The 25598-nt window shown below is 35.1% G+C and overlaps 1 protein-coding gene across 8 annotated transcripts in view; it reads left to right on the top strand.

Annotated features, from left to right (window-relative positions):
• Positions 1–25598, top strand: part of NDEL1 (nudE neurodevelopment protein 1 like 1) — an 89860-nt gene that overhangs the window by 54575 nt on the left and 9687 nt on the right. For 5 of the 8 annotated variants that reach the window (XM_007483115.3, XM_007483116.3, XM_056817536.1 and 2 more), the window contains 6 exons: positions 345–498; positions 1523–1671; positions 8414–8550; positions 9873–10046; positions 15857–15948; positions 18297–18448. In XM_007483115.3, coding sequence (XP_007483177.1) covers positions 345–498; positions 1523–1671; positions 8414–8550; positions 9873–10046; positions 15857–15948; positions 18297–18448 — 858 coding nt within the window. Of the gene's footprint in view, positions 1–344; positions 499–1522; positions 1672–8413; positions 8551–9872; positions 10047–15856; positions 15949–18296; positions 18449–25005; positions 25041–25598 lie in introns of all 8 variants that reach the window. The other 3 variants (XM_056817533.1, XM_007483118.3, XM_007483119.3) reach the window with 1 other exon arrangement.

Raw genomic sequence — 25598 nt, 5'->3', positions numbered from 1 at the left:
TTTTCTTTTGCTGTTTTTGAGGATATGAGTTCTCTTGTGCTATCTCCTTCCATCAGCTTCATTTATATAATTGTAATTTATAAAATACATGTATATGTATATGTGTTGTAATTTATATATTAATCCCTATGTTTATTTTCTGTTTGAGGACAGGGATTATGCCCTAATTGTCTTTCCCCTACTGCCTATTAAAATACATTGCACATACTAGTTACTTAATATGCTTGGTATGTTTTTTGAGTGCATGTTGTTTTTTACTTGAATTATTATAAACCTGTCATCAAGTCATTAAATATTTGTGATACAAGATAAAATATAACTTTTCCTTCTCTGTTCTCACATAGTTTTCAAGAGGCACAGGAAGAGCTGGTTGAATTCCAAGAAGGAAGCAGAGAATTAGAAGCAGAATTGGAGGCTCAGCTAGTACAGGCTGAACAAAGAAATAGAGACTTACAAGCTGATAACCAAAGATTGAAATACGAAGTGGAAGCATTAAAGGTATTTGAAAGTCTCATTATAAGATCAACTATATAGTTACTTATGTTTTTGTTTTAGAGAGAAATGTAAGAATTGTGCCTACTGGCATTTAAAATGGAGATATCTATTCAGGAAATGAAAATGAATGGATAAATGAATTTATTGCATTTATTACATATTTGTCATATGCAAAGCACTGTGCTTTAAATATTTACTTTCATTATATACCCTGTCTTATTAAGGTAGAAAGTAAGAAAGAGATAAAGTGAAAGATAAACAGAAAAGAGAAATGCTAAGAGGATTACATGTAGAGCAATAGAAAATCTATAGTTGGGTCATTGTGGAGAGCTCCATCCACTAAAAAAGGACAGTCTAAATCTGTGACTTAGTAATTGAAGCTTAGAGAGTTGTTTGACTATTGGACCATATATGAGGAAGCTAGAAGGAATTTGGAAGTCTCTAGTCCCTTCAAGATGAGGGAACTTAAACTTAGAGTTTTAATGGCTTGTCCAGGGTTCCACAACTATTAAGTGACAGAGGCAATTGAACCTAGGTCTTCCTGCCTCCGAGCCTAGTGAACTTGGATCTTCTTGCTTCTGAGCCTAGGATTCTTATAGACACTGCCTCTAGAATAGAGCATAGAGGAAGAAATGAAAAATTGATTTTTATAATATTGTCTCTTACCCTCATGGAATTATGCAGATTTTCATATTGTAGTTTTAAGAGGGAGCATAGCTTATAAGATAAATAGCTACCTTTGGAATTAAGAAGAACTGGGCTCATTTACACACTAATTGTGTGAATAGAAGCATGCCAAAGTCTTTCAGTGCCCCTATGTAGTTCTCTAAAATACAAATTATAAATTAGGTTGGTTTAGGGAATATTCATAATATGAGTTCCCTACATCAACAAAATCTTAAGACTAGATTAAAATGAAAATGAGGTAGATATCAATTTCCTAGCTATCCTCTTTTGATATTTAAAAGCTGTTTGATTATAAATTGTATGAAATCTAATTACTAAGTGGCATGACTTTTACTTTTAGGAGAAACTAGAACATCAGTATGCACAGAGTTATAAGCAGGTCTCTGTTTTGGAAGATGATTTGAGTCAGACACGAGCCATTAAAGAACAATTACATAAGTATGTAAGAGAGTTGGAGCAGGCTAATGATGACCTGGAGAGAGCAAAAAGGTAGGTGATATACATTTAAATTTTTTCCCCTCTGTAGTTGGATTATAAACTCACTCATCCAGCAGTGTGACATGAAGGCCAAACATCTAATGTTATGTTTGTTTGTTTAACAGAAGTATAATAATCTGAATGAGCTGAGTCTTGAAAGACCTTGAAAATCTACCAGTTGAAGCAACTAGGAATACTTAATAGCCCACTTAATAGCCCACTAAAGAGAAAACTTAGGGTTAACATGGTAATTGTCTTCAAGAATTTGAATGACTGCCATGTAAAAGAGAGATTAGCCTGGTTCTTGGCCACAAAGGACAGAACAAGAAATATTGGGAGTAAGTTGCAAGGAGACTAATTTAGATTTGATATCAGGAAACACTTCTAACAATTAGAGATATGCAGAAATGGAATGAATTCCACTGGAAGACATGAACTTTTCATTGAACATGTTCAAGCAAGGGCTATTGGGTATCCATTATCCTTGTTCTGGTGTTGGACTAGGTGAACTATGAGGTCACTTCCAAATTGGAGATGCCATGGTAAAGAAGATTATGGGGTCAGGAATATGAAGAATAAATTGAAGACTAAAAGATAAGTTAGGAGAGTATAATACTAGATAAGGAGAAATTAGGAACTAAATGGTTGCAGTGAGAGTGGAAAGGACCTCTCTTTTTCCACAGATAGTTTATTTCTTTTCTTTTTGGCACAATGCCAAGTACATAATAGGCCTTTAATAAGTACTTGCTGGTTGAGTAATTAAAAATACATCAGTAATATATTCAATGTTCACAGTTGTGGCTTTGCCAATATAATAAAAAATGCAGCATTAAATTTGTTTACACATTTAATGCCAAAGCCATCAGATTACCAAGGGAATACTTTGTAGAACTAGACAGAATAATAAAAATATTCATTTGGAAAAACAAACGATCTAGAATAGTAAAAGAAACAGTGGAAAAAAGATAGGATGAAAGCTAAATAGCACTTCAAAATGTCAAATTATAATACAAAGCAGTAATATACTCCACAAGAAAGAATCAGAAACAAGATGGAACAGTTCTGTTCCCCAAAGGAGAATTACAAACTATGAACCACATGAAAGAATATTCCAAATTTGTTGATACTAGGGAAAATGCAATTCAACACTACTCTGAGGAAAGAGGATGGACATATTGGGAAAGATAGGTAATATAAAAATTATCTTTACATTTTTATTTTAAAATGTATTGAAAAACTTAATGAGCATTTCAGGTAGGTTCCTAAAATGATTGCATTCTCTTAAAAAGTTTTGTGATCAAGATTTTCTCTTATTACTTATCCACTGGATATATGTTTACTAATTACTAGATTTCCTATGTTGTAATCCTGAGGGAAAAGTTTAATGTGAGGGTTTACCGATGTAACAGTTAAAATTAGTTTCTCTGCTAAAATATTATATTTTTAGAGGTTTATTAAAGATTAAGAATTAAAGAAAATACAAAATAAGAAAGCATGTGTCTAAGGCCCAGAGAGCCCATTCATAACCACTCACTCTACATCCTGCCTGGTCAAGCCACGTGTGCCAAGAGAGCGAGCAGTAGGTGGAGTCCCTTTAAATAATAATTTGTGATCTCGCACTCAGGTGAGATTCAGGGAGATTAGAGGGCAATTTGGGAATTCTCAAGGACTTCTGGGGATTGAAGTTTGGGGTTCAAATCTCCATTTTTACACCAGTTGGGTTTTCTTTTAGAGTTAGGTAGCAGGGATTTATTGTTTCTAGTTTTAAAACAAAAACAGCTACAACATAGAATAAGAAGGCACCAAATCCACAGAACAGTTTTCTCAGCCTAAACTCAGATTGGAATTCTTTTCTGATTTGTTTCTTCATGTTAAGAAATAAACTCAATTGGAAGCATAGGCCAAGTACAAACCTGCCATTAAGACCTTAGTACATTGTTCAAGTAAATCAATCTATTATTAATTAAGTCTTAGATTAAATATGTGAGGCATTGTGATGTAGTGGAAAGAGCTCTGGATTCATAGGACTTCAGTTCATGGCTACGGACAAGTCATTTAATCTCTGGGATCTCCTCATTTATAAAATGAGGGAATTTGACTATATGAACTCTGGGTCACAGGTAGATCCTGTGATCTTCTTCATGAAACTACTAATATTTTAAAATGTGATTTCTGTGTATTCTGGTGATCCATTAAAATATGAGTCCATATAGGCTTACTTAGTTTCTAGTCCTTTTTTGAGAGTAGACTTTCTTTAATGACCCATGGATCCTTTGGGATGGATTCCTCTATTCTGAGGGCTCTGTTTTCCCATGAAGAGAAGGGCTAGATATTTTTGTTTGTTTTTGTGGAAGAATGCCCCACCTCAAAGACATGCTATCTTGAGAGAGATACAGGATCCTGAGGTAGCTAGGGGCATAATAATGGCTAGCACACTTGAGTCCAGAGTTAGAATGACCAGAGTTCAAATCTAACTTCCAGCCATGTGACCCTAGGCAATTTACTTAACTTCTTTTTGCTTTTTGCTTCAATTTGCTTCAATTCAAAATAACTTGAGTTTGCCCTAGCTGTAAAATGGGGATAATGGGTCCTGCATAGGATTATTGTGAAGATCTGATGAGTTATTTGTAAACCACTTAACACAGTGCTTGGCATGAAGTAGGCACAATATAAATGTTTGTTCCCTTCCCCTTTGCAAATCACATTTGCTTTTCTATCTCACCATTCATTTGAACATGAATCAATTTAAACTGAATCATAGACACACCCTTGAAGGTGAATGAAAGTGAAAGATGAATGTAAAACTATCAAGAGGCATCTGTGGTAATGAGAGAGGATTTTAATAGTCTTTCCCTTTAGTAGCTATTGGAAGTATGATTCTGCATTGTATATTGCCTGTCTGATAGCAAAGGAAAGGACTTAATCCCAGATTTAAATCTGACCCACAAAGAAAAAGTGTGATATGCATATGTCAGGAGAACCTTAAGAATAAGTATTTTTTATCTTAGATTTTTGTAATAGCAAGGAAAATGAAAGTACAGATTATTTATTTATTATTTTTATATTTAAGTAATTTTTAATTTTTATTTTTTTATCTTGAGAAAATTTTAATTAGTTAATTTAGAATATTTTCCCATGCTTACAAGATTCATCCTCCCATCCTCCCAATCCCCTCCCATAGTTGATGTACAATTCCACTGGGTTTTATATGTTCCATTGATCAAGACCTATTTTCATATTATTGATATTTGCAGTAGAGTGATCATTTAGAGTCTGTATCCTCAATCATATCTCTGTTGACCCTTGTGATCAAGCAGTTGTTTTTCTTCTGTGTTTCTACTCTCATAGTTCTTCCTCTGGATGTGGATAGCGTTCTTTCTCATGAATCCCTCAGAGAAGTCCATTACATTTGATTGTGCCACAGTGTAACAGTCTCTGTGTACAATGTTCTCCTGATTCTGCTCCTTTCACTCTGTATCAATTCCTGGAGGTCCTTCCAGTTCACATGAAATTCTTCCAGTTCATTATTTCTTTGAGCACAATTATTCCATCACCAACATATACCATAATTTGTTCAACCATTCCCCAATTGGAGAGCATCCTCTCATTTTCCAATTTTTTGCCACAACAAAGAGTGTGGCTATGAATATTCTTGTATTTAGAAAGTTGATTTAAAGAGGGTCAGAGAAAAGATGAAATTATTCTTACACTAAAGACTCTATAATGATTCAGGATGAGAAATTCTAAAAGTCCAAATTTTGACAATAAAAACTTTAATAATCCTAGTCAGTGACATAGAAAATCAGTGTGACTATACAAGAATTTCTCTGAGAACAGACTTTTAAAAGGATTTATATATTATACAAGGAAGGAGTATCATTTAATCAAAGATGAATATATTTGAATGCCATAAACTTGTGTGAATAGTGGATCAGATCTTGAAATGAGCTAAGCCTACTGCAAAGTATTTAGAACAGCACTGTCTTTCTATCTTTCTGTCATGCCCTTCCATCTTTTCTAGCAAATTGTTCCCACTTTCATCCTTACTATGTAATCTTCATTCTCTCCCTACCTACTAGTTCCTTTCTGCCTACAATTATGACAGCTTTCCAATTTATCTCTCTACTTCATGTTTCTCCCCACACAAATCCATCCTCCACTCATCTTCCAAAGTGATTTTCCTAAAGCACAGATCTGATCATATCACCTCTCCCATTCCCCTATCCCCACACTACTCTCTGTCTCTCTCTCTCTGTTTCTCCCTCCCTTCCTCCCCTTTTCTCTTGCCCCTTTTCTCACCCCCCCCCACTCTCCAGTGGTGATCAGATATAAAGGCCTTAAAACTCTTCACAACCTGACCTTTTCCTCCCTTTCCTCTCTATACTTTTGTTCTTCTTCACATAACCTGTCATCTAACCCTACTAACTTATTTGTTGTTTCTTGCACAGCATTACATCCCTCATTTCCATGCCTTTGCACTGCTATTTCTTATACTTGGAATCCTGTCTCTCCTCAGGTCTGCCTCTTAGTTTACCTGGTTTTCTTCAAGACTCAATTTGAGTTGCCCCCTGATTCTCCTAGCTGCTAGTACCTTCCCCTTTGATAATATATCTTGTATGTAATTTAGTTATTTTCATCTTTCATTAAACTGTAAGCTACTATAGGGCAGAAATCATTTTTTCTATTTTTGAGTGAATGCTTAATAAACTTTAGTGACTGACATTGTTTTCCTAGCTGTGGATAGTTTTTTTTTTCATATCATATAAATCTTCCCATTTTTCTCTGTGTTGTTTGTATTCTTTATTTTATATGGTGTAGTTATAGTCCACTGAATTCATGTGCCATAATTTCTGGAGCTATTCTCTAGTCATCAGGATTCTAACTTGTTTCGAGTTCTTTGCTCCAAGAAAATGACCTTTTTTTTTTCTATTTTTGGCTTTGGGTTCTATCTATAATAGCAGGATATCTAAGTCAAAGGATATAGATATTTTAGTAACTTTCTTTGCATATTTCTTTCTAGAGTAGTTTAATTTTTTCATGGCCCACAACAGTGTCTTTCCACAATTCCTCCAAACATTGACCATTCCCATCTTTTGCCATCTTTACTAATTTCCTGAGTGTGGTGTGAAACTTAAGAATTGTTTTGATTTGCATTTTTCTTATCAGTGAATTTGAAACAGGCTTTCATTTTTTTTTCTTAGCCCTTACCTTCCATCTTAGAATCAGTACTCTGTATCAGTTGCAAGGCAGAAGAGAGTGGTAAAGAGCTTAAGTGACTTGTTCAGGATCACAAAGCTAGGAAGTGTCTGAAGCCGGATTTGAGCCCAGGACTTCCTGTTTCTAAGCTTAGTTCTCAAATCCACTAAGCCACCAGCTTCCCTCTTTCATATGGCTTTTAATAGCTTCCATTTGTGCTTTGCAGAACTGTTTGTCCTTGTCCTTTGACCACTTATCCATTGGGGAAGTATTCCATTTTTCAAAACAGGGAACATGTAACTAGTATGGTTCAGGTAATGCCATGATTTGACCAAGGTCAGTGTCATTAAAGGTCCAGCATGAGGTCAGGAAAAAGAAAGGGAATCTCAGGTTAAAAACACAACTGAAGGTTGTGAATATGTGAAGTATTGCTCCAGTGAAGAACTTGGACCTTTTGAAGCTTTTTGTCCTTAGGCATTTTGGGATTATTTGGTTAATACTTTTACTGACTTAAAAGGAGGGGGGAATCCTCTGCAGTTGTTTCTGAACCTTCAATGTCCATCAGAAGTCAGGGTTATGTAAGTCCTTCTGCTGAATTTTGAGACTGAAGTAGGATTAAAATTCTTAAAATGGCTTGATATGTACCATCTTGAGGGTAAGGGATAGTTCATTTCTTTCTTGTCTGCATTTTTTTTGGCAAGAATCCTGACAACAGAGTTCTTGACAGAAGATAAGAGTGAGGCTTAGACACAGCGAGCATCTGACACTTCTTATGAGTATATATTCTGAGCTGTGTTCATTTTAGTCTCTAGGTATGTGAATGCTCATAACACCTGCATATACACATAAGCTTTATATCCCCAGGTTGGGGGGCGGGGGAAGGAAGGTAAGAAGAGTACAAAGAGAAATGATTCTTCTCAAGAAACTAACAGTTGAATTGGAGAGAGAAAATATTGTAAAAAATTCACAGTTCAAGTCAAGTCAACATATTAAGAGTAGTAATAATGAACCTTTACATAATGCTTGAAGGTTTGTAGGTTTTTTCACAACAGCTCTGTGGGATTAGTAGTATACTTATCTTTTTTATAGATGAGAAAAGTGAGACTGAGAAATCCAGAGCCTTAGATCATGTAGCTAATGAGTTTCTGAGGCAATAATTCTATCCAAGTTTCAGAACTACTTCCACTCCTTTATCCACTATACGATGCTGTAGCATACTACGTATATACTACACATATTAAGAATGGTCTGAATTCAGAGGGAGGGCAAGAGATCATTTTGGGTGGAATAGTTAAGAAAGCAAAAATTTTGTTTTGTCTTAACTGTTGCATATGTTGCATGTAAACACTTTATTTTGTGAAAACATAATATTTTGACCTTTATTTTTATTTTTTTAAATTTTATTTAATTAGATGATTTAGAATATTTTTCCATGGTTACAAAACTCATGTTCTTTTCCTCACTTCCTGTATCTGAGGCACAGTTCCACTAGGTTTAACATGTGCCATTGATCAAGACCCATTTCCATATTATTAATATATTTGGCCTTTATTTTTAGAGCAACAATAGTTTCCCTTGAAGACTTTGAACAAAGGCTGAATCAAGCCATTGAACGAAATGCATTTTTGGAAAGTGAACTTGATGAAAAGGAGTCTTTGCTGGTTTCTGTACAGAGGCTAAAGGATGAAGCAAGAGGTACAGTTGATTCTTCTCTGTAGTGATTGGTCCAAAACAATTTATTCACATTCTGTCTGGCATAATGATCAGAGCATTAGATTTGAAGTTAAGAAGATTTGAATTTGAATCCTGCTTCAGAAATTTACTACCCTTCCCGTGGGTGAATCATTTTAACTATACTCATTCTCAGGTTCCTTATCTGTAAAATGGGAATAACAATAGGGCTTACTTCACAGGGTTATCCTAAACATCAAATAAGACAACATGTAAAATATGTACGGTACTTTGAAGACTTTGGGACACACACATACAGGTTTTTTAGCTGCTATTATTATTATGGCTGCTGCTTCTTCCTAATCCTGACACTTACCTCTGGGTATTTAGTGGATCTCCATTGCTTTAGAGAACTCATCCAATTCTCAGGGACTTTAGATTTATTGTTGTGTATTCAACATCTATGTTCTCAGCCTTTTTTTCTTTCCCCATTAGCATGTTAAGAGAATACATTACATGCTAGTAGTAGGCATAAATTTCTTTACAAGTAATTACTTTTAAGGCTTTGAACATTGTAGGTACTTAACATTTTTTGAATGATGGAAAAAGTCTTCAAATGCTTACTGTGTATAATAGCTTCTGCTTTCAAAGGAATATCCTAATGGGCCACACAATAAAAAAGAAAGTTTCAGCTACAAGTTAGATGGAAAGGTTTAGGGATCTTTAAGATACAATGGTAAAACAGATGGTAATACTTCATTTTTAGTACTGTTTCCATTTACAAAACCATATCATTTTCTGATGTCAGATTATTTGATGATTCCCAGGTGGTAAAAACTTTCTTTTTCTGGACCCCTAGTAACTGCCAAAGAAGTGATAGCTACAGTACCTACACAGATCACATTTCTACAAGATTTGCTTTTTTTAAGGCAGATTAGAAGTAGCAGTGTGGGGTGCTGTTCTTAGGCTTACTTGCTGACAGTTGATCATCAGTGGATAGAGGTAGGAACCCACATGGCAGACTCCTCCACAGACCTTTCCCTCTTGGATGATGGTTGTAGGGACAGTTTGGAAGCAGAGCTGTATAAACATTTTAAAAGTTCTAAGACATCATCTAAACACTAGAGTCATTGCATTAACCCAGTAAACATCATCTGATATGTAAATAAGAGAAATTGAATGGCTTGAAAAATTTATAATTGAGAAATTACTGAAGGACTGTGTATATTCATGGTGGAACATATATAGGTGCGCATTCAGGTGTGGCTTCCTTAGTAAATACCCTATGCTTTATCTCTGTTAACTTTCACTAAGTTAGTACCTAAAAAAATTTTTTTTAATTGTAGATTTAAGACAAGAACTAGCAGTACGTGAAAGGCAACAAGAAGTAACTAGAAAGTCAGCTCCTAGTTCTCCAACTCTAGACTGTGAAAAAATGGATTCTGCTGTCCAGGCATCCCTCTCCTTGCCAGCCACTCCTGTGGGGAAAGGGACTGAGAACAGCTTTCCTTCACCAAAAGGTTTGTAATAGTTTCTTTCTTCCTAGGAGTAGAATACCAACTTAGAATAGTTTGATGATTTTAAGCAAGATATTTGGGGATACTGGTGGACCAGGCCTTGGATATCCTTGGCATAAGGATACTCATATGGAAATAACTCATTGGAAAACTTCTTTTCCAGTGCAGATTAACAATTGCTCTGTGATGTGTAATCTTAGGAGTTGCTTGGGGCACTCATAGGTTAATTGACTTCTCAGGATCACATAGCCAGGATGCATCAGAGTCAAGGCTTAAAACTGGACTTTCCTGACTTGGAAACCAATTCTCTGTCAAGTATATCATATTTAATTAGTCTTTATTAAAAGACTTCTAGTCAATTAGTCAGCCAGCCAGCATTATTAAGTGCCTGATGTGGGCCAGGCATCATGCTACATATGCTGGAGATACAAAGAAAGACAAAAACAAGCCCTTGCTCTTGAAGAGTTCACAGTCCAGTGGAGCAGACAATGTAGAAAGAGCTATGTGCAAATGAAATATAGACAGGATAATTGGAGGATACTGCCAGAGTTTTGGAACTAATATTAAGAGGACTGGGGGAAAAGGCTTCTTACAGAATGTGGACTTTAGCTGAGGCTTAAAAAACTGGGGATGGAGACAGGGAGGGAGAATCTTCTAGGCGTTATGAACAATTGGTGTTCCCAGAGTCTGCTCAGAATCTGGAGAAGTGTCACCTTCAAGAAACAGTGAGAAAGCTAATGTCTCTGAATCATAGAGTATATGGAGAGGAGTATGGAACAAGATTGAAAAGGTAGGAAGTGATAGATTATAAAGGACTTTAAAAACCAAAAAGAGGCAGTAGGAAGTAGATATATAAACCATTTTTTGGACAGTGACCTGGAAAAGAAAACAGTAGGAAAATGTACAAATTAAAAAACTATTCGATTTAAGAGAAAAACATGCCATTTAACTAGCTTTTTTTTTTTTAATTTATTTAGTCAATTTAGAACATTATTCCTTGGTTAAAAGAATCGTTTTTTCCCTCCCTCCCCTAACCCCACCTCTTCCCATAGCCTACGCGCAATTCCACTGGGAATATGTGTCCTTGATCAGACCCTATTTCCATGTTGTTGATATTTGCACTAGGATGATCATTTAGATCATTCCCCAATCATATCTCCCTTGACCCATGTAATGAAGCAGTTGTTTTTCTTCAGTATTTCTGCTCCCACAGTTTTTCCTCTGAATGTGGATAGTGTTCTTTCTCGTAGATACCTCCAAGTTGTTCAGGATCATTGCATTACCACTAATGAAGAAATCCATTACATTTGATTGTGCCATAGTGTATCAGTCTCTGTGTATGATGTTCTCCTGGTTCTGTTCCTCTCACTCTACATCAATTCCTGGAGGTCCTTCCAACTCACATGGAATTCCTCTAGTTTATTATTCCTTTGAGCACAGTAGTATTCCATCACCAACATATACCACAATTTATTCAGCCATTCCCCAATTGAAGGGTATCCCCTCATCTTCCAGTTTTTTGCCACCACAAAGAGTGCAGCTATGAATATTTTTGTACATGTCTTTTTCCTTATTATCTCATTGGAGTACAAACCCAGCAGTGCTATGGCTGGATCAAAGGGCAGACAGTCTTTTAGCGCCCTTTGGGCATAGTTCCAAATTGCTCTTCAGAATGGTTGGCTCAATTCACAACTCCACCAGCAGTGCATTAATGTCCCAACTTTGCCACATCCCCTCCAGCATTCATTACTTTCCTTTGCTGTCATGTTAGCTAATTTTCTAGGTGTGAGGTGATACCTCAGAGTTGTTTTGATTTGCATCTCTCTGATTATGAGAGATTTAGAACACTTTTTCATGTGCTTATTAATAGTTTTGATTTCTTTATCTGAAAATTGCCTATTCATGTCCCTTGCCCAAATGTCCATTGGAGAATGACTTGATTTTTTTATACAACTGGTTTAGCTCTTTATAAATATGAGTAATTAGACCTTTGTCAGAGGTTTTTGTTATGAAGATTTTCCCCCAATTTGTGGCTTCCCTTCTAATTTTGGTTGTATTGGTTTTGTTCATATAAACCCTTTTTAATTTAATGTATTCAAAATTATTTATTTTACATTGTGTGATTTTTTTCTAACTCTTGCGTGGTCTTAAAATCTTTCCTTTCCCAAAGATCTGACATGTATACTATTCTGTGTTCACATAATTTACTTAGAGTTTCCTTCTTTAAATTCAAGTCATTCACCCATTCTGAGTTTATCTTGGTGTAGGGTATGAGATGTTGATCCAAACCTAACCTCTCTCATATTGTCTTCCAATTTTCCCAGCAGTTTTATCAAAGAGTGGATTTTGGTCCCAAAAGCTGGGGGATCTTTGGGCTTATCATAGACAGTCTTGCTGAAGTTACTTACCCCAAGTCTATTCCACTAATCCTCCTTTCTGTCTCTTAGCCAGTATCATATTATTTTGATGACTGCTGCTTTATATAGCTTCTTTTTAAAATATGTACAGACCTAAAATAAGAAAAACATACCTTAATTGCAGGTAGATAAACATCCATAGAAAAGAGCAGATAAATCCAAACCAAAAAGAGTGCCTGAAAGTGATTGATTTAGGATAGGAAAGAAGCAGAATGGGAAAAGTATTAAGAGCAAAATCATCTGGCCTCAGACACTTCCTAGATTTCTGACTCTAGGCAAATTACTTTATTCCAGTTGCTTAGCCCTTTTCACTTTTCTTCTACCTTGGAACTGATATTTAGTATTCATTCTAAGATGGAAGGTAAGGCTTTAAAAAAGAGTAGTAAAATGGAAGAATTAATAGAGAAAAGAGAAGCAAATATCTTACATTCACCACTCTGCCTAGGTCAGATTTGAACCTAGGACCTCCTGTCTCTAAGTCTTACTTTCAATCCACTGAGCCACCTAGCTGCCTCCCCTCCTGCCCCTCCCCCCCCATTCCCACAAACTGTTTTGACTCCTTTCTTTAAGAATTCACTCCTTAGTCATTACTGTAAAAGGATTAAAATCTATTTCTCTTCTAATTTTGTGGCATGACTTTTAATATCTAGATTCATGTAGCCTTTTTGAACTAATTATACTTTTTGTTTCAAGTTGTTGATCCAAAGCTACCAGATTACCTTCTAGTTTGTCTAGTAATTCTCATCAAATAGGGAATTCTTTCCTAAATGTGTTTTTGAGTTCTTTTGACACTGTTATTGAGTTAAATTATTTCTGGTTCTTCCATGTCTAGTCTGGGCATTTGATCCACTTTTTATATTTTTGATTAGTACTAAAATATTTTTTAATAACTATGTCTTTATATTATGTTTAAGTTCAGGAAGTTCTATTCCTTCTTTCAAAAAAGTCCTTAAAGGGGCAGCTGGGTAGCTTGTTGGATTGAGAACCAGACCCAGAGACGGGAGGTCCTGGGTTCAAATTTGGTCTCAGACACTTCTCAGCTGTGTGACCCTGGGCAAGTCACTTGACTCCAGTTGCCTAGCCCTTACCGCTCTTCCACTTTGAAACCAATACATAGTCTTGATTCTAAGGTGGAAGGTAAGGGCTTTAAAAATTAAATAAATAAAAATTTTAAAGTCCTTAACATTCCAGATTCATCATCCTTTCAAATAAATTCTGTTATGTCTTAGTGAAGTTTCATAAGCCCTTTGGCAGTTTAATTTTTGTGCACTAAATCTTAAATTTAATTTAGATAATATCATTCTTCATTAGCTTAATATTTATTAGCTTTTACTACCAAATATCCCTTCTGTTATTAAGTTCTTTATTTCTTTAAAGAACTTTTTGTAATTGTTTTTATAAAGGTATTAAATGTGCTTTGGTAAATTGATTCCCAGATTTTTTTGAATTTTGTGTTCACTTTGAATAGGACTTTTCTTTCTATTATTGCTTCATATTTTTTGTTATTTTTTGTAGAAATACTAATATTTGTTGGTTTGTTTTGTAGTTTTTAGCTTGACTTGTTTCTTTGATGTTCTCTAGAATTTTAAAAGTACATTATCATAGGTATAGAATTAGGTACTAGACCTGTAATTTCAGTGGTATAGGGAATTGCTGGATAAAGAAAATCCCTCTAACCAGTCTGTAGGAGAGCACCACCTCTACAGTTTTAAATCCTAAAGAATATAAAATTTCTAGTCTCTGTAGCACTGGTAATAACATTTCCAGGATCATACAGTTGGTACAGTACTTTAGGATTTCCTGCTAGAGCCAGTTCTCCCTTCACTAAACCATGCTGTTTCTGGCAGTAAACCAAAATGTTATCAGCCCACAGGGATAATCTTTACTTATCTTTATACCTTTAACTCCCTATACCTCCATCTTATTGCTGTTGCTGGCATTTCTATAAACTATGTTAAATATCTGGTTAAGAGACAAATCCTTACTTTCCTCCTGTGCATACTAGTAAAGCTTCTAGTGTTTCACCATTACATATAATTATAACATTTTTTTTTGGTGAACCATCTATGCCTCTACTTTGTAGAATTAAAAAAAATAAATCCTTACCTTCCATCTTAGAATCAATATTATTTGTTCCTAAGTAGAGGAGTGGTAGGGCTAGGCAATGAGGATTAATTGACTCGCCCAGGGTCACACAGCTAGGAAGTGTTGGAGGCCACATTTAAACCTAAGACCTCTCATCTCTAGGCCTGAGCCTCAATCCATTGAGCCACCCAGATGCCCGCCGGTAGGATTTTTAACATAAATTAGTTTTATACTGTCAGAGAATTTTTGGTATTGATACAATGGTGTAATTTGAGATGAAAAACTGATTCCTAGCATGCTTGGTCTCAGAAGGGGGGTAGTGCATTCAAGAACACAGGGTTATATCCATATTATAATGAAGAATTGGAGCAGAACTTTGTGGAAGGTTTTATAAAAATATTTCTTGTTTCAACCTTTTCAGAGGGAATAAACATATACCCTTTCCTCATCATAAATTTCAATTTGGTATCCATAGCTAAATGAATGAAAACTAGTACATAATTGAGAATAGATTTTTTGATTGCCTGTGCCTACTCTATCTAGAATTTTCTTTTATGCCTGGGAGAGGTTCTTCAATCTTTACATTTTGCTTTCAAAATAAGCTTTCTGCATTTTCAGATGAGATAATGTATTTAAAGTGTTCAGGATGGGGCAGCTAGGTGGCTCAGTGAATTGTGAGAGGGGCCTAGAGATGGTCTTAGGTTCAAATCTGGCCTCAGATACTTCCTAGCAATGTCACCCTGGGCTAGTCACTTAACCCTGATTGCCCAGCTCTTGCTGTTCTTCTGTCTTGGAACCAATACATGGTATTGATTCTAAGATGGAAAGTATGAACTTTAAAAAAATAAAATAAAAATAAAGTGTTCAGTGGAGCAGAAAACACTATATATAACCTTAAATTTTAAATTATTATTTCATGAGTAAAATTCTTTCTTGAAAATAGTAGTTGCATATTGTAGTTATTATTACAAATGAGGATAGTTTCAACAGTAACAGAATCTATTCACTTTATCTTGATTTTTATTTTTACTTCCAGTGGAGAGCAAAGCCTGTGGTAAATCCTGAATTATTATGGCTTCATGCCAGTGCCAAATCATTTTTTTCTTTTGCCTTTGAATCAGAAGACATGAGGGAGAAGGGGGTGGGGGTGGGGATGTGTGTACACTTAGGACTAACTTAATCATAAAAAAGTGGGGTGGGAGTTATGAAATAAGTTATACTTAAGATCGGAAAAGCAAGTTGTATAAAAAAATCTAATATGTACAAAACTTGAGAACTACAAATCTAAATACATGTTTTTATTTCTTCTAGGTATACCAAATGGTTTTGGTACCAGCCCACTAACTCCTTCTGCAAGGATATCAGCATTAAACATTGTGGGGGATCTCTTGCGGAAAGTAGGGGTGAGTATTCATTTAATCCTTTGAAAATTTTAGCTACCACGTGGTTAGAAATAAAAAATAGAAAGGAACCCTTCTTACTATAAAGAAAATGTCTAAACTGAGAAACCATTGGATATCGTTTTTAGAAAATCGCCTCTATATTTCTGTTTTTTAACAAGGCACGATCAGTCTGTCTTGGTTACTTGACTGAGTTGCTTTCCTCTCCTGCATTTGATGCTGGTTCATCATAATCCTCTAAGGTAAATGGAAAGGGGGAAGGAGTTCAGGTTCCAGTCTTAGTTTCATTACTTGTTGAAAGTTCTGTTAAATATATGGAGTAGAGGTTTATACTAATTTCTCAGATCAAGTATTTAATTAGTGAATGATACCTTCTTCACATAGTTGTAAGGAAAGAGCTTTGTAATACTAAAGTGTTATATATGTGAACTGTTATAATGTCATGCATGTGTCCCTAGTTCCTTATATTATAATCAGTTTACTAAAAGAATCAATATTCATCCCCCCTCTCATATTTGCTCATTTATTAAATGGGTATAATGGGATAGATCAGGTAGTTAACATGCTAATTTAACCTATAGAAGTTTGTTTGCCAAAACTGGGGGCTCTACGAGAACTAATTGGCATTACCTTTTTTTGCTAACAATTTAATTATGGACATGAAATATAAAACAAAAATTATAATAAAGCCTAGCAATATTAGCAGACTTTATTAGTTTTGTGCAAAATAGACATTCTTTATATTTCAGAAGTTGTACTTTTACAGAGCATTATATTTGGAGTCAGAAGACTGGTTTTTTAAAATTACCGTTCTTTTACTATCTTAAGGCTAGCTAGATTTAGAGGAGCTCAAAGATGATATTTGGATATTGTTGAAATGTTTAGTATCATTTCTTTGAAAGAAGAATATAATGGGGGGTGGGGGGAGGAAAAGAAAATGATCTATGTCTTTAACAAATAATGCTTGGAAATGATCAAATAAAATATATTAAAAAAAAAAAGAAGAAGAATATATTCTGTTGAGTTGAGGACTAGATGGATAAGGAGGCAATCTGAACTCTATCCTTGGCTTCATTACTTTTGTGTTTAAATTTAATATTTTTGAAGGGAACTCAGAGTTCCCTTCCCTAGTATGATCCTCTCATTTTAATTTTTTTAAACTTTTCCTCCAATTACATGTAAAAAGAGTTTCCAACATTTTTCAGAGAACATTTATTTTTTAATTCTCTTCCTTACTCCCACCCCAAGTTGAAATGGAAAGTGATCTCATGTAGATTTTGCATGAGCAATCATTTGCAATCTTCCTGCCTTATTCCAATACAGTCCATCTGCCACTGACATGAAGGCATATATATATGCCTTCTACCAAAATGGTCTTTCTAAAGGCCTGTTATTTTTCCATATTAATCCTTTGGTGGATGGAAACTCAAAAAATTAAGAAAGAAGGTGAAAAAAGTTTGCTTTGGTCTGAATTCAGACATTCAATTCTTTTTCTCTGGAAGCAGAGGGCATTTTATCATGGGCCCTTTGGGATAATTTTGGATCATTGTATTGCTTGAGAATAACTAAATTATTCACAGTTGTTCGTTATATAGTATCACTGTGTACAATGTTTTCCTGGTTCTACTATTCCATTCCCTTTTAGTTCATATAAGTCTTCCCAAGTTTTTGTGAGTTCCTCCTGCTTGTCATTTCTATAGCACAGTAGTATTCCATTATAATATAATATAATATAACTTACTCAGTCATTCCCCAATTGTGGATATCCCCTCACTTTCTAATTCTTTGATATGCCCCTCCCAAAAAGAGCTGCTTTAAATATTTTTATACATATAGGTCTCTTCTCCTTTTTAAAAAAATTACTTTGGGAATAAACCTAGTAATAGTGTTGCTGGGTCAGATGTATTATTTTATAGACCTTTGGGCATCGGTCCAAATTGTTCTCCAGAATAGTTGAATCAGTTCACAACTCTCCCAACAGTGCATTAGTATCTCAATTTTCCCACATCCCCTCCAAGTTTTGTCATTTTCCTTTTCTGTCATCATAGCCAATCTGATAGGTGTGGGGTAGTACTTCAGAATTGTTTTAATATGCATTTCTTTAATAGTGATTTAGAGCACTTTTTGGCATGAGCTTTAATTACTTTGAGAATCTTCAGAGAATTCTTAAGTAATAATTCATAAAGTTTATAAAGTGTTTTGAGCTCTTCACAAAGAAACTTCTTTTATTAACTGATTATTGTTACCTGGGAGAGTGGAGTCAGTTATCTATGAGGATGCAAGTTTGAAATACAGATTCTTCTATGCAGATACTGTTTTGACAATCAATTTACCCTTTCTTCTTTATTTAGGCCTTAGAATCCAAATTAGCTGCTTGCAGGAATTTTGCAAAGGATCAAGCATCACGGAAATCCTATATTTCAGGGAATGTTAATTGTGGCCTGGTGAATAGCAACAGCACAAAGTTCTCTCGTTCAGGGCATACATCTTTCTTTGATAAAGGGTAAGTCTTTCTCTTTTTTAAGTTTGGTGATATTTTATTTTTTCTCATTTACATGTAAGAATAGTTTTTAACATTTGTTATCTAAAATTGTGAATTGTGAATTTTATTCTTATCTCCCTTCCCTCTCCCCTCCCTGCAATGGTATGCAATTTGATATAGGTTATACATGTGCTATCATACAAAACATAATAAAGGGTAAGTCTTAAAAAATGTGGGAATTAAAATTTTTTTAGTAAGACAAGGAAAGTTGCTAAGTGACCCTAAATGACCAATTGTGTATTGAAACTTGGTGTACTTGAAATCATAATATATAAATAATAGTTGCAAATATCAAGAAAATGTTCAGTTTAATCCAAATCTAACCCTGAGAACTACATTTATGTGACATTGTCAACCAGGTTAGAATATAATTCTTATTCCCCTTAGGGCCTCTGCCCAAACCTTGGAACCAGTGCATAGGATAACAGACTCCTTTAAGAAATGAAATTTGCCAGTTATCTTTCTTGGGCAGTAGGGATCACTCTGCTCTTGTGGGCCGAAAAGGAAAAAATTCTGGACTAACTGAAAAATGTAAATACTTTTAATGGTACCTTTGATTGAATTGTTTTTGAGTCATCTATCACTAATATTAACTATTTTAGGAAATTCTTTTCTCCTATTTTCCCTGCAAAAGCAAAACATTAATTATTACAAGATTTCACTGACTGTCAAGGGAGTCTGCATTTCTTGCTTTATTTATTAGCTGTGACAAATATGTAAAAGGTGTTAACAACCCAAGGAGTATTTAAGTAGCTTTTTACTCTATTTGCATAAACACATATAACTGAAAGTTTGACTTGGGAGCCAGGCAAGTATTATTACTAATAAGATTAAGGCATTTTACTTTCAAGACATACATTAATTAGATCTATTGATCCTAATTATGTATTGAATAGTAAGTGATTTTTCTCTGTCTTTTGGAGTTTCTTGTGTATACTCCCTCCTTGTAAGATGCAAGTAATTTTTTGGATAGACTTGAAGAGTGGCCATGCTTTTCTCTGATTTAAAGGGAATAGGCCTCCTTTATATAAGATATGGGTATTGCAAACAATATCTAGAAGGTCCATTACATTTTTATCTAGTAAATTTATGTTACCTTTCCTATATTGTTTTCTCTACATTTTGAATCATGTTTTCTTGGAAATCTATTGATCCTGTTAATGCCACTAGATAAACTGTAATTTCACTGATCAAATATATTGTTTTCTTATAGACATACTAATATGTATATTCCCATCAAGATGAAGGGAAATTAAATTCAGTCCAGAATTCCCCATTGTTCCATTCTCATATACAGTTTCGAATACCTGAGGAGTGCTCAGGCTGAAGAAGAGCTTTCTCTCCAGTTGTAGGAAGTCTTCTAATAACTCGCTGGGGATGAGGGAGGAAGAGTGGATAGATGATGGGTGAATGGAGGGAGATCTTGTACTGCATACATTTTCCCATAGAAACAATGTTGTAAGTGTTAGCTTGGGATGATTGATATGATACTAATTGTGCATCCTAGCATAGTTTGTAAAATAATACTATATAAGCATGTTATTGATAAAAAGATGTTTTTGTGAATTGACCTAAGAATCTAGCCACCAATTTAAAGTACTTTTTGTGGAAAAATGTGTTCCTGGCTTCAAATACCTGACTTTACAGATACATTTTTGGAACCTTAACCCTTCTATAGGTTGGGAACTTTATTCACTTTATGTTCAGTCTCTCAGGTCACTGAATTAAGGCTGAGGAAATAAGGCTAGTTAGAAACATGAAGGAAAATAAATCTGCGTCAGTCAGATGGTCATTGTATTTCCTACTGGGTTAGGACTCACGTTGGGGCCAAATGGGGCTCTGATGCTTCTTTTGGGCAAAGGGACACCCTCCCTCTGACTTCAGTTAACTTGAGGTTTATTTATTGCTATTTGCTGTATGTCAGGATGTGCCAACTTTTAGAACAGTATTAAATTACCTTTGGTATTTTGTGATTCGTAAAAAGCCAAGAGATTTAAAAACTTTATTGTATGCCTATCTTTAAACAAATCCCAATGGCAAAATGTATCAAATTATCAAAATAATCTTTACCAGCCTATCTAGAAGACATTTCTCCAGAGATGACCCTTGGTGCCTATTTATTGTAGGTGGCACTGATTGGACTGGATGATTTCTAAGGTCTACCATTCTGCAGTTTCTAAGATGTTAGGTTCTATGTTATATTGCCCAGGCCTTTCTTCCATTTCTCTTTTCCCACAATGTAGTTTCATAGGAATTCTTTGGCAGCTGTTAAGATTTCTTTCTTTTTCCTTGTTCATGAGTTAGATGACAGCTTGTTATATGTGGTATTGTGAGCTTGAGAAATCCAAGCAACCATGTAGGGGTGAGGGATGAGTCTAAAGGACAGCGACTGTCCCTTCCAGCAGCCAAGTTTGGAACTGTGAACTTATAGCAGTTCTTCAGCACCTAGTACAGTGCCTGGAGTGTTAATTAATAGATGCTTATTGACTGATTGATATCTATGGCAAAAAAAAAGGTCTTTTTGGAAACTTAAAGGTAGCCATGTCTGCCAGAGGCAGTCTTTGGAGAAATAAGTTTATAAGTAATTTGGATTTATCTCTGGGAATTTCATTCTTGGAATCATTTAACATGAGACAACTATATAACACTTTCAGACCTTATTGTTGGTGTGGGTACTTGGTGGGATATTGTTTTTTTCATAAAACAGTTGGAGTATTAGGCTTTTATTGTAATTTTTTCTCTTCTCACAACTCTCTAAATGGGTCAACTAGTGATGGGTATTCGTTTGTCTGATGTAGTCTTCTCTTCTGATTGTATGAAGGGACTGATAAGTAGCAGTTCATTTGCCATTTGGCATATAGGGAATTGCGGATTCCTAGTCTGAATTTGAGTCCCCATGTCTATCACTACTGTGCTTCATATTTCTAGGCACTTAATCTTTCTGGGACTCAAATTACTAGTCAAGCAAAGTGGATGATCTCTAATAGTTTATGACTCTAGCTTAGATTTTCTTCTCTAACAGGGGGTGTAGAAGTAGGGAAGGAGAGATGACGATTCAAAAAGAAAATGAGTGAATTATTTTGATGGGGAAAGTTGTATTTATTGTTAATCTTTTGTTTAAGGTGCCTTATTTGACATTCACAACACTGACCCATAGTCAAAGATTAATATGCTATTTTAGGGCTAATGCAAAGTAAGAGAAGTTTAGTATAAAGGAGGTGAAAAGCACAACCATTTTAAGAAAGTTTTAGTATAAACTCAAAAATGTCTGTAAAGAAAGTAAAAAATATAGAGAGAAAACATGTACAAACAAGATATAGACGGGATAAAGTGGAGATAGTCTCAGAGGGAAGGCAAGCCACTTTCTCACTGTCTGCTTGTCCCATAAACCTGATGAGCATTAAGATCTCTCCCATCTTTAATGGTCATGTTACATTCAATGATTCTGTAACTTGTGTTTTTTTGAAAGCATTGTCCATTATATATATATCTTTTTTACATGATTTTTACACAGTTTTACTTTGAGTTTGTCTTCCTTTTTTACTTTTCATCAATGCAGGAGAATCTATCTGCAAAGAAGGTAGATATAAATTGCAGTCTTATAGTCAGTTTTTCTTTCCCCTACTCTTAAATAAATAACATTGTACCATCTTGCCAACATTAGAAACAAACCAGTGACAAATATCACTTGAGGACATTGTTCAGGGAACAGTAGTAGTAGCAGCAACTATTCAAATGGCTGTCTTACTTTCATTTTTTGAACTTTGGAGAGGCAGAATTGTAATTTAAAATGCTTAATAAAAAGAAAACTGACCATTGAAGGTCAGCTGGGAAGGAGACCTGAGTTCATGTCATTCCTTCAACATGTACTCTTAAGTGTGACTTCAGATAGGTGACTTAGCATTTCAGTTCTCTAGGCAACTCTGAGATTCTGAGTTGCAAAGAAGGTGCAAATTAGCATTAGTAGAGGGATTTCTTTGTCTAGGAGTACTTACCTGGTGAACATAGGTCTGCCCCATCCCTAATTTTAAAAGGCCAAAAAGTCTTAAAAGCATTTTCAGTATAATGAGACTTTGTATTTCCCACTGGCAATCAAGAGCATTCTGGTATAGCATTTTCTACTAAGTATTTGATTTAAGGAGTACTTTAAAATGTGATTAGAATATGATTAATTTTTTTGTTTGGAAATATCTTTATCATTAAATATATAATTTAAAACCATTTTCTTCATTCTTAAGTGATATTTTTTGGTGACATCTGAGTTCTTAGGGATTTTTTGGGAAGGTAATTCATAGCACATTTCTAAAATTATATAATATCCATTTGTAAACTTATTAAAATTAATTTTCAGGACATTTACTTTATTATTCTTTGCACAAAATAAGCATGTATGTATAAAGTCTCAAGTTGTCTTATCCAAATTGTCTCTTAAGAACAATTAAAAATAGTGTTAATAGTTATGTGGTCTGGTAAACAAGGATATTTTGTCAGTTGAATGTTCTGGTTAATTAAGGCATAACCAGAAGACCTTTTAATTTCAGCCTGTGTTATTAAACATTTTAAAAAACAATATTAATTCACTGTTCTGAGACAGCATATTATATTAATGACAATGGAATCTTTTATTTAATGATTCAGTATTAATGTAGTGCTTTAAGGACATCTTCATGAAGATTGCTATTTTGAAATACTGTTAAATACAAATTCAACCTTCTGGTTGAATAAGTAGGATGTATTTATGATGGTCCTGGAATACATCCTGGAAATAAACTTAAAAGTCTCCATTAGAGTATGGGTTGTAGAAAAGTTCTGGTTATTTGAGGGTTTTTGTTAATTGTTAATTCATAAATCCACAAAATATATATTGCCATATTTACATTAATTAATGTGTCCCCAATCCCCACTTCCTGTTTAAACTCTTAGTTCTTCCCTATTGTGTCACTTAACTAAAAAAATATATGTTTTGCCACTGAGTTTTCCCTCAAAACTTACATGGGTGGACTAGGCTTAAAACGTTCTTGGAGCTTGGCTTGAATTATACAGCTGCTCAATGATCTAAATTAAATTTAAAACATGTGAGACACAGAAAAAAAAAAGTTCTCACCCTTTGGGTAGATTTGTTTTGCTTGACTTTGTTGCAAGGGGAACCTTTTTGTGTGTGTGTGGTGGTGATGGTGGGGTACTGGAGCATAGAGGGATAGTCATAGTGGTGCCCCCTAGGAAGGAAAGAGCATCAATGAAACGTTTTTAAAAGAGCCGAAGGAAGTTCAGAAAGAAATACATAAGCAGAGCTTTTATATGCTTTTATATACTGTTGATTATATACTTTGAAAAACCCAAGCTGATTGCTGTGGGAATGGTCTTTCATGGCTCCCGGTAGCCAGAGCAAGCTTCTCCGAGCCCACACGAACCACACCGACCAACTACTCCAAAACCCCTCGAGTCTTCAGACCCCCTATCTTTCAGGACACCATCCAAGTTCCTCCCCTCAGTTCTCCCATCTACCAATCACTGTTCATCAATTTCCCTGTGCCAATGAAGGCTCTAGCTTAACCCAGGACCGCCCAGAGGTTTCTGGCTTTTGCACATGTCTGTTGAAGGTCATATTTTCAAATGATTAAATCTTTGCTCCTTTGCTACAGCCCTTTCTAAATCCTGTTAACCTGAGTAGGGTAGAGCTTGGAATAATTAAATTTTGATCTAGGCTGCAGCCCTTACTCAATCCTGTTAGGACTGAATAGGGTGGAGATTTATTCCAAGTATCTCCATTGTATCAATTCTAAAATCAATCATGACTCAAAGAAATTCCTGTTCTGTGCTTAAGCATAGGTCAAAGTCCTTTCCATTGTTCAGCAAAAGGTTTCTGTCCTAAAGTAATCTTAAGAAGGGAAGAGAAGGAACCTCCCATGCCAATGGGGTTCCCATTCCAATAGACTATCAGTAAGAAATTTTCCAAGTATGAAATATCCCAATGGTGAAATTTCCAACATTTATAAGTCTAAGGAATTTTGAGGTTTACATAGCTGATGGCTCAGTGGATTGAAAGCCAGGTCCAGAGACATGGAGTCCTGGGTTCAAATGTGACCCCAGACACTTCCTAGCTTGTGACCTGGGCAAGTCACTTATAACCCCCATTGCCTAGCCCTTACCATTCTTCTGCCTTGGAACCAGCACATAGTATTGATTTTAAGACAGAAACACCCAAGTTGTGCATAATAGAGATTCATGATTGCACATTTTCTGTGTGTGTGTGTATGTTTTTTTTGTCTCTGAAAATGATTGTTTGAAAAGATAATTTAATTAAAATAAAAATAAAACAAAAGCAGATTACCATTTGATACCTACTAAAGTGTAATGCTAGAAAGGAAATATAATGGCTTATATCAGGCCAACATTCTTTAAGCAATTTTATTTCTTGTGGGCCTTGTACATATTTGCACATGTTAATTTTTCATGAATAGTGTGAAAATAGTGTGTGTTGCTATTTACATAAATTGTTTCCTTTTTTCTTTTCTTAGGCAAGAAAAAGTCATATTCCCCACCTTGTTCATGGGTAATTGAATTATTTTACTGTGGTTGGGTGCATTGTTTGAATCCTGGTGTTTGATAGAAAAAAAAATTAACCAAAATTCAGCATACTAACTGCATGGGCCTAACTTAGTTCAATTCAGCAAACAAGATTTGCTCTGTGCCAGCACTGTGCTGGGGATACAAAGACAGAAACTGCACTCAAGTAATTCTTATTGTTTTCTTAGTCTTAATCAGTTTATAGCTCATTGGTGACCTGTTTTGAGCTGCCTAAAATATTGCTATGTTCTACTTTTAAAAAGATCCGAAGGAGCCTCAGTTCTGGTTCTAGTGCTACCAAACCACTCTTGTTTTCTCTCATTCACCCCACAAATCCATTCTGTTGCTAAATCTTAATCATTTCAACCTTCATAACATCTCTTGTATACCTCCTTTTTTTGTTTCACATAGCTGCTATCCTGGTGAAGGCCTTTATTCCCTCATACCTGGACTAATACAAACACTTTCTAACTGGTTTCTTTGCCTCAAGTCTGTCTCCATACCAATCCATCTTCCACTTAGCTGCCATGATATTCCCTTCCTT

The sequence above is a fragment of the Monodelphis domestica genome, chromosome 2 (genome assembly GCF_027887165.1).
Source record: "Monodelphis domestica isolate mMonDom1 chromosome 2, mMonDom1.pri, whole genome shotgun sequence".
Taxonomy (NCBI): Eukaryota; Metazoa; Chordata; class Mammalia; order Didelphimorphia; family Didelphidae; genus Monodelphis; species Monodelphis domestica.
Note: the sequence above shows the minus strand (reverse complement) of the source record. Positions and strands in the feature narration are given on the sequence as shown.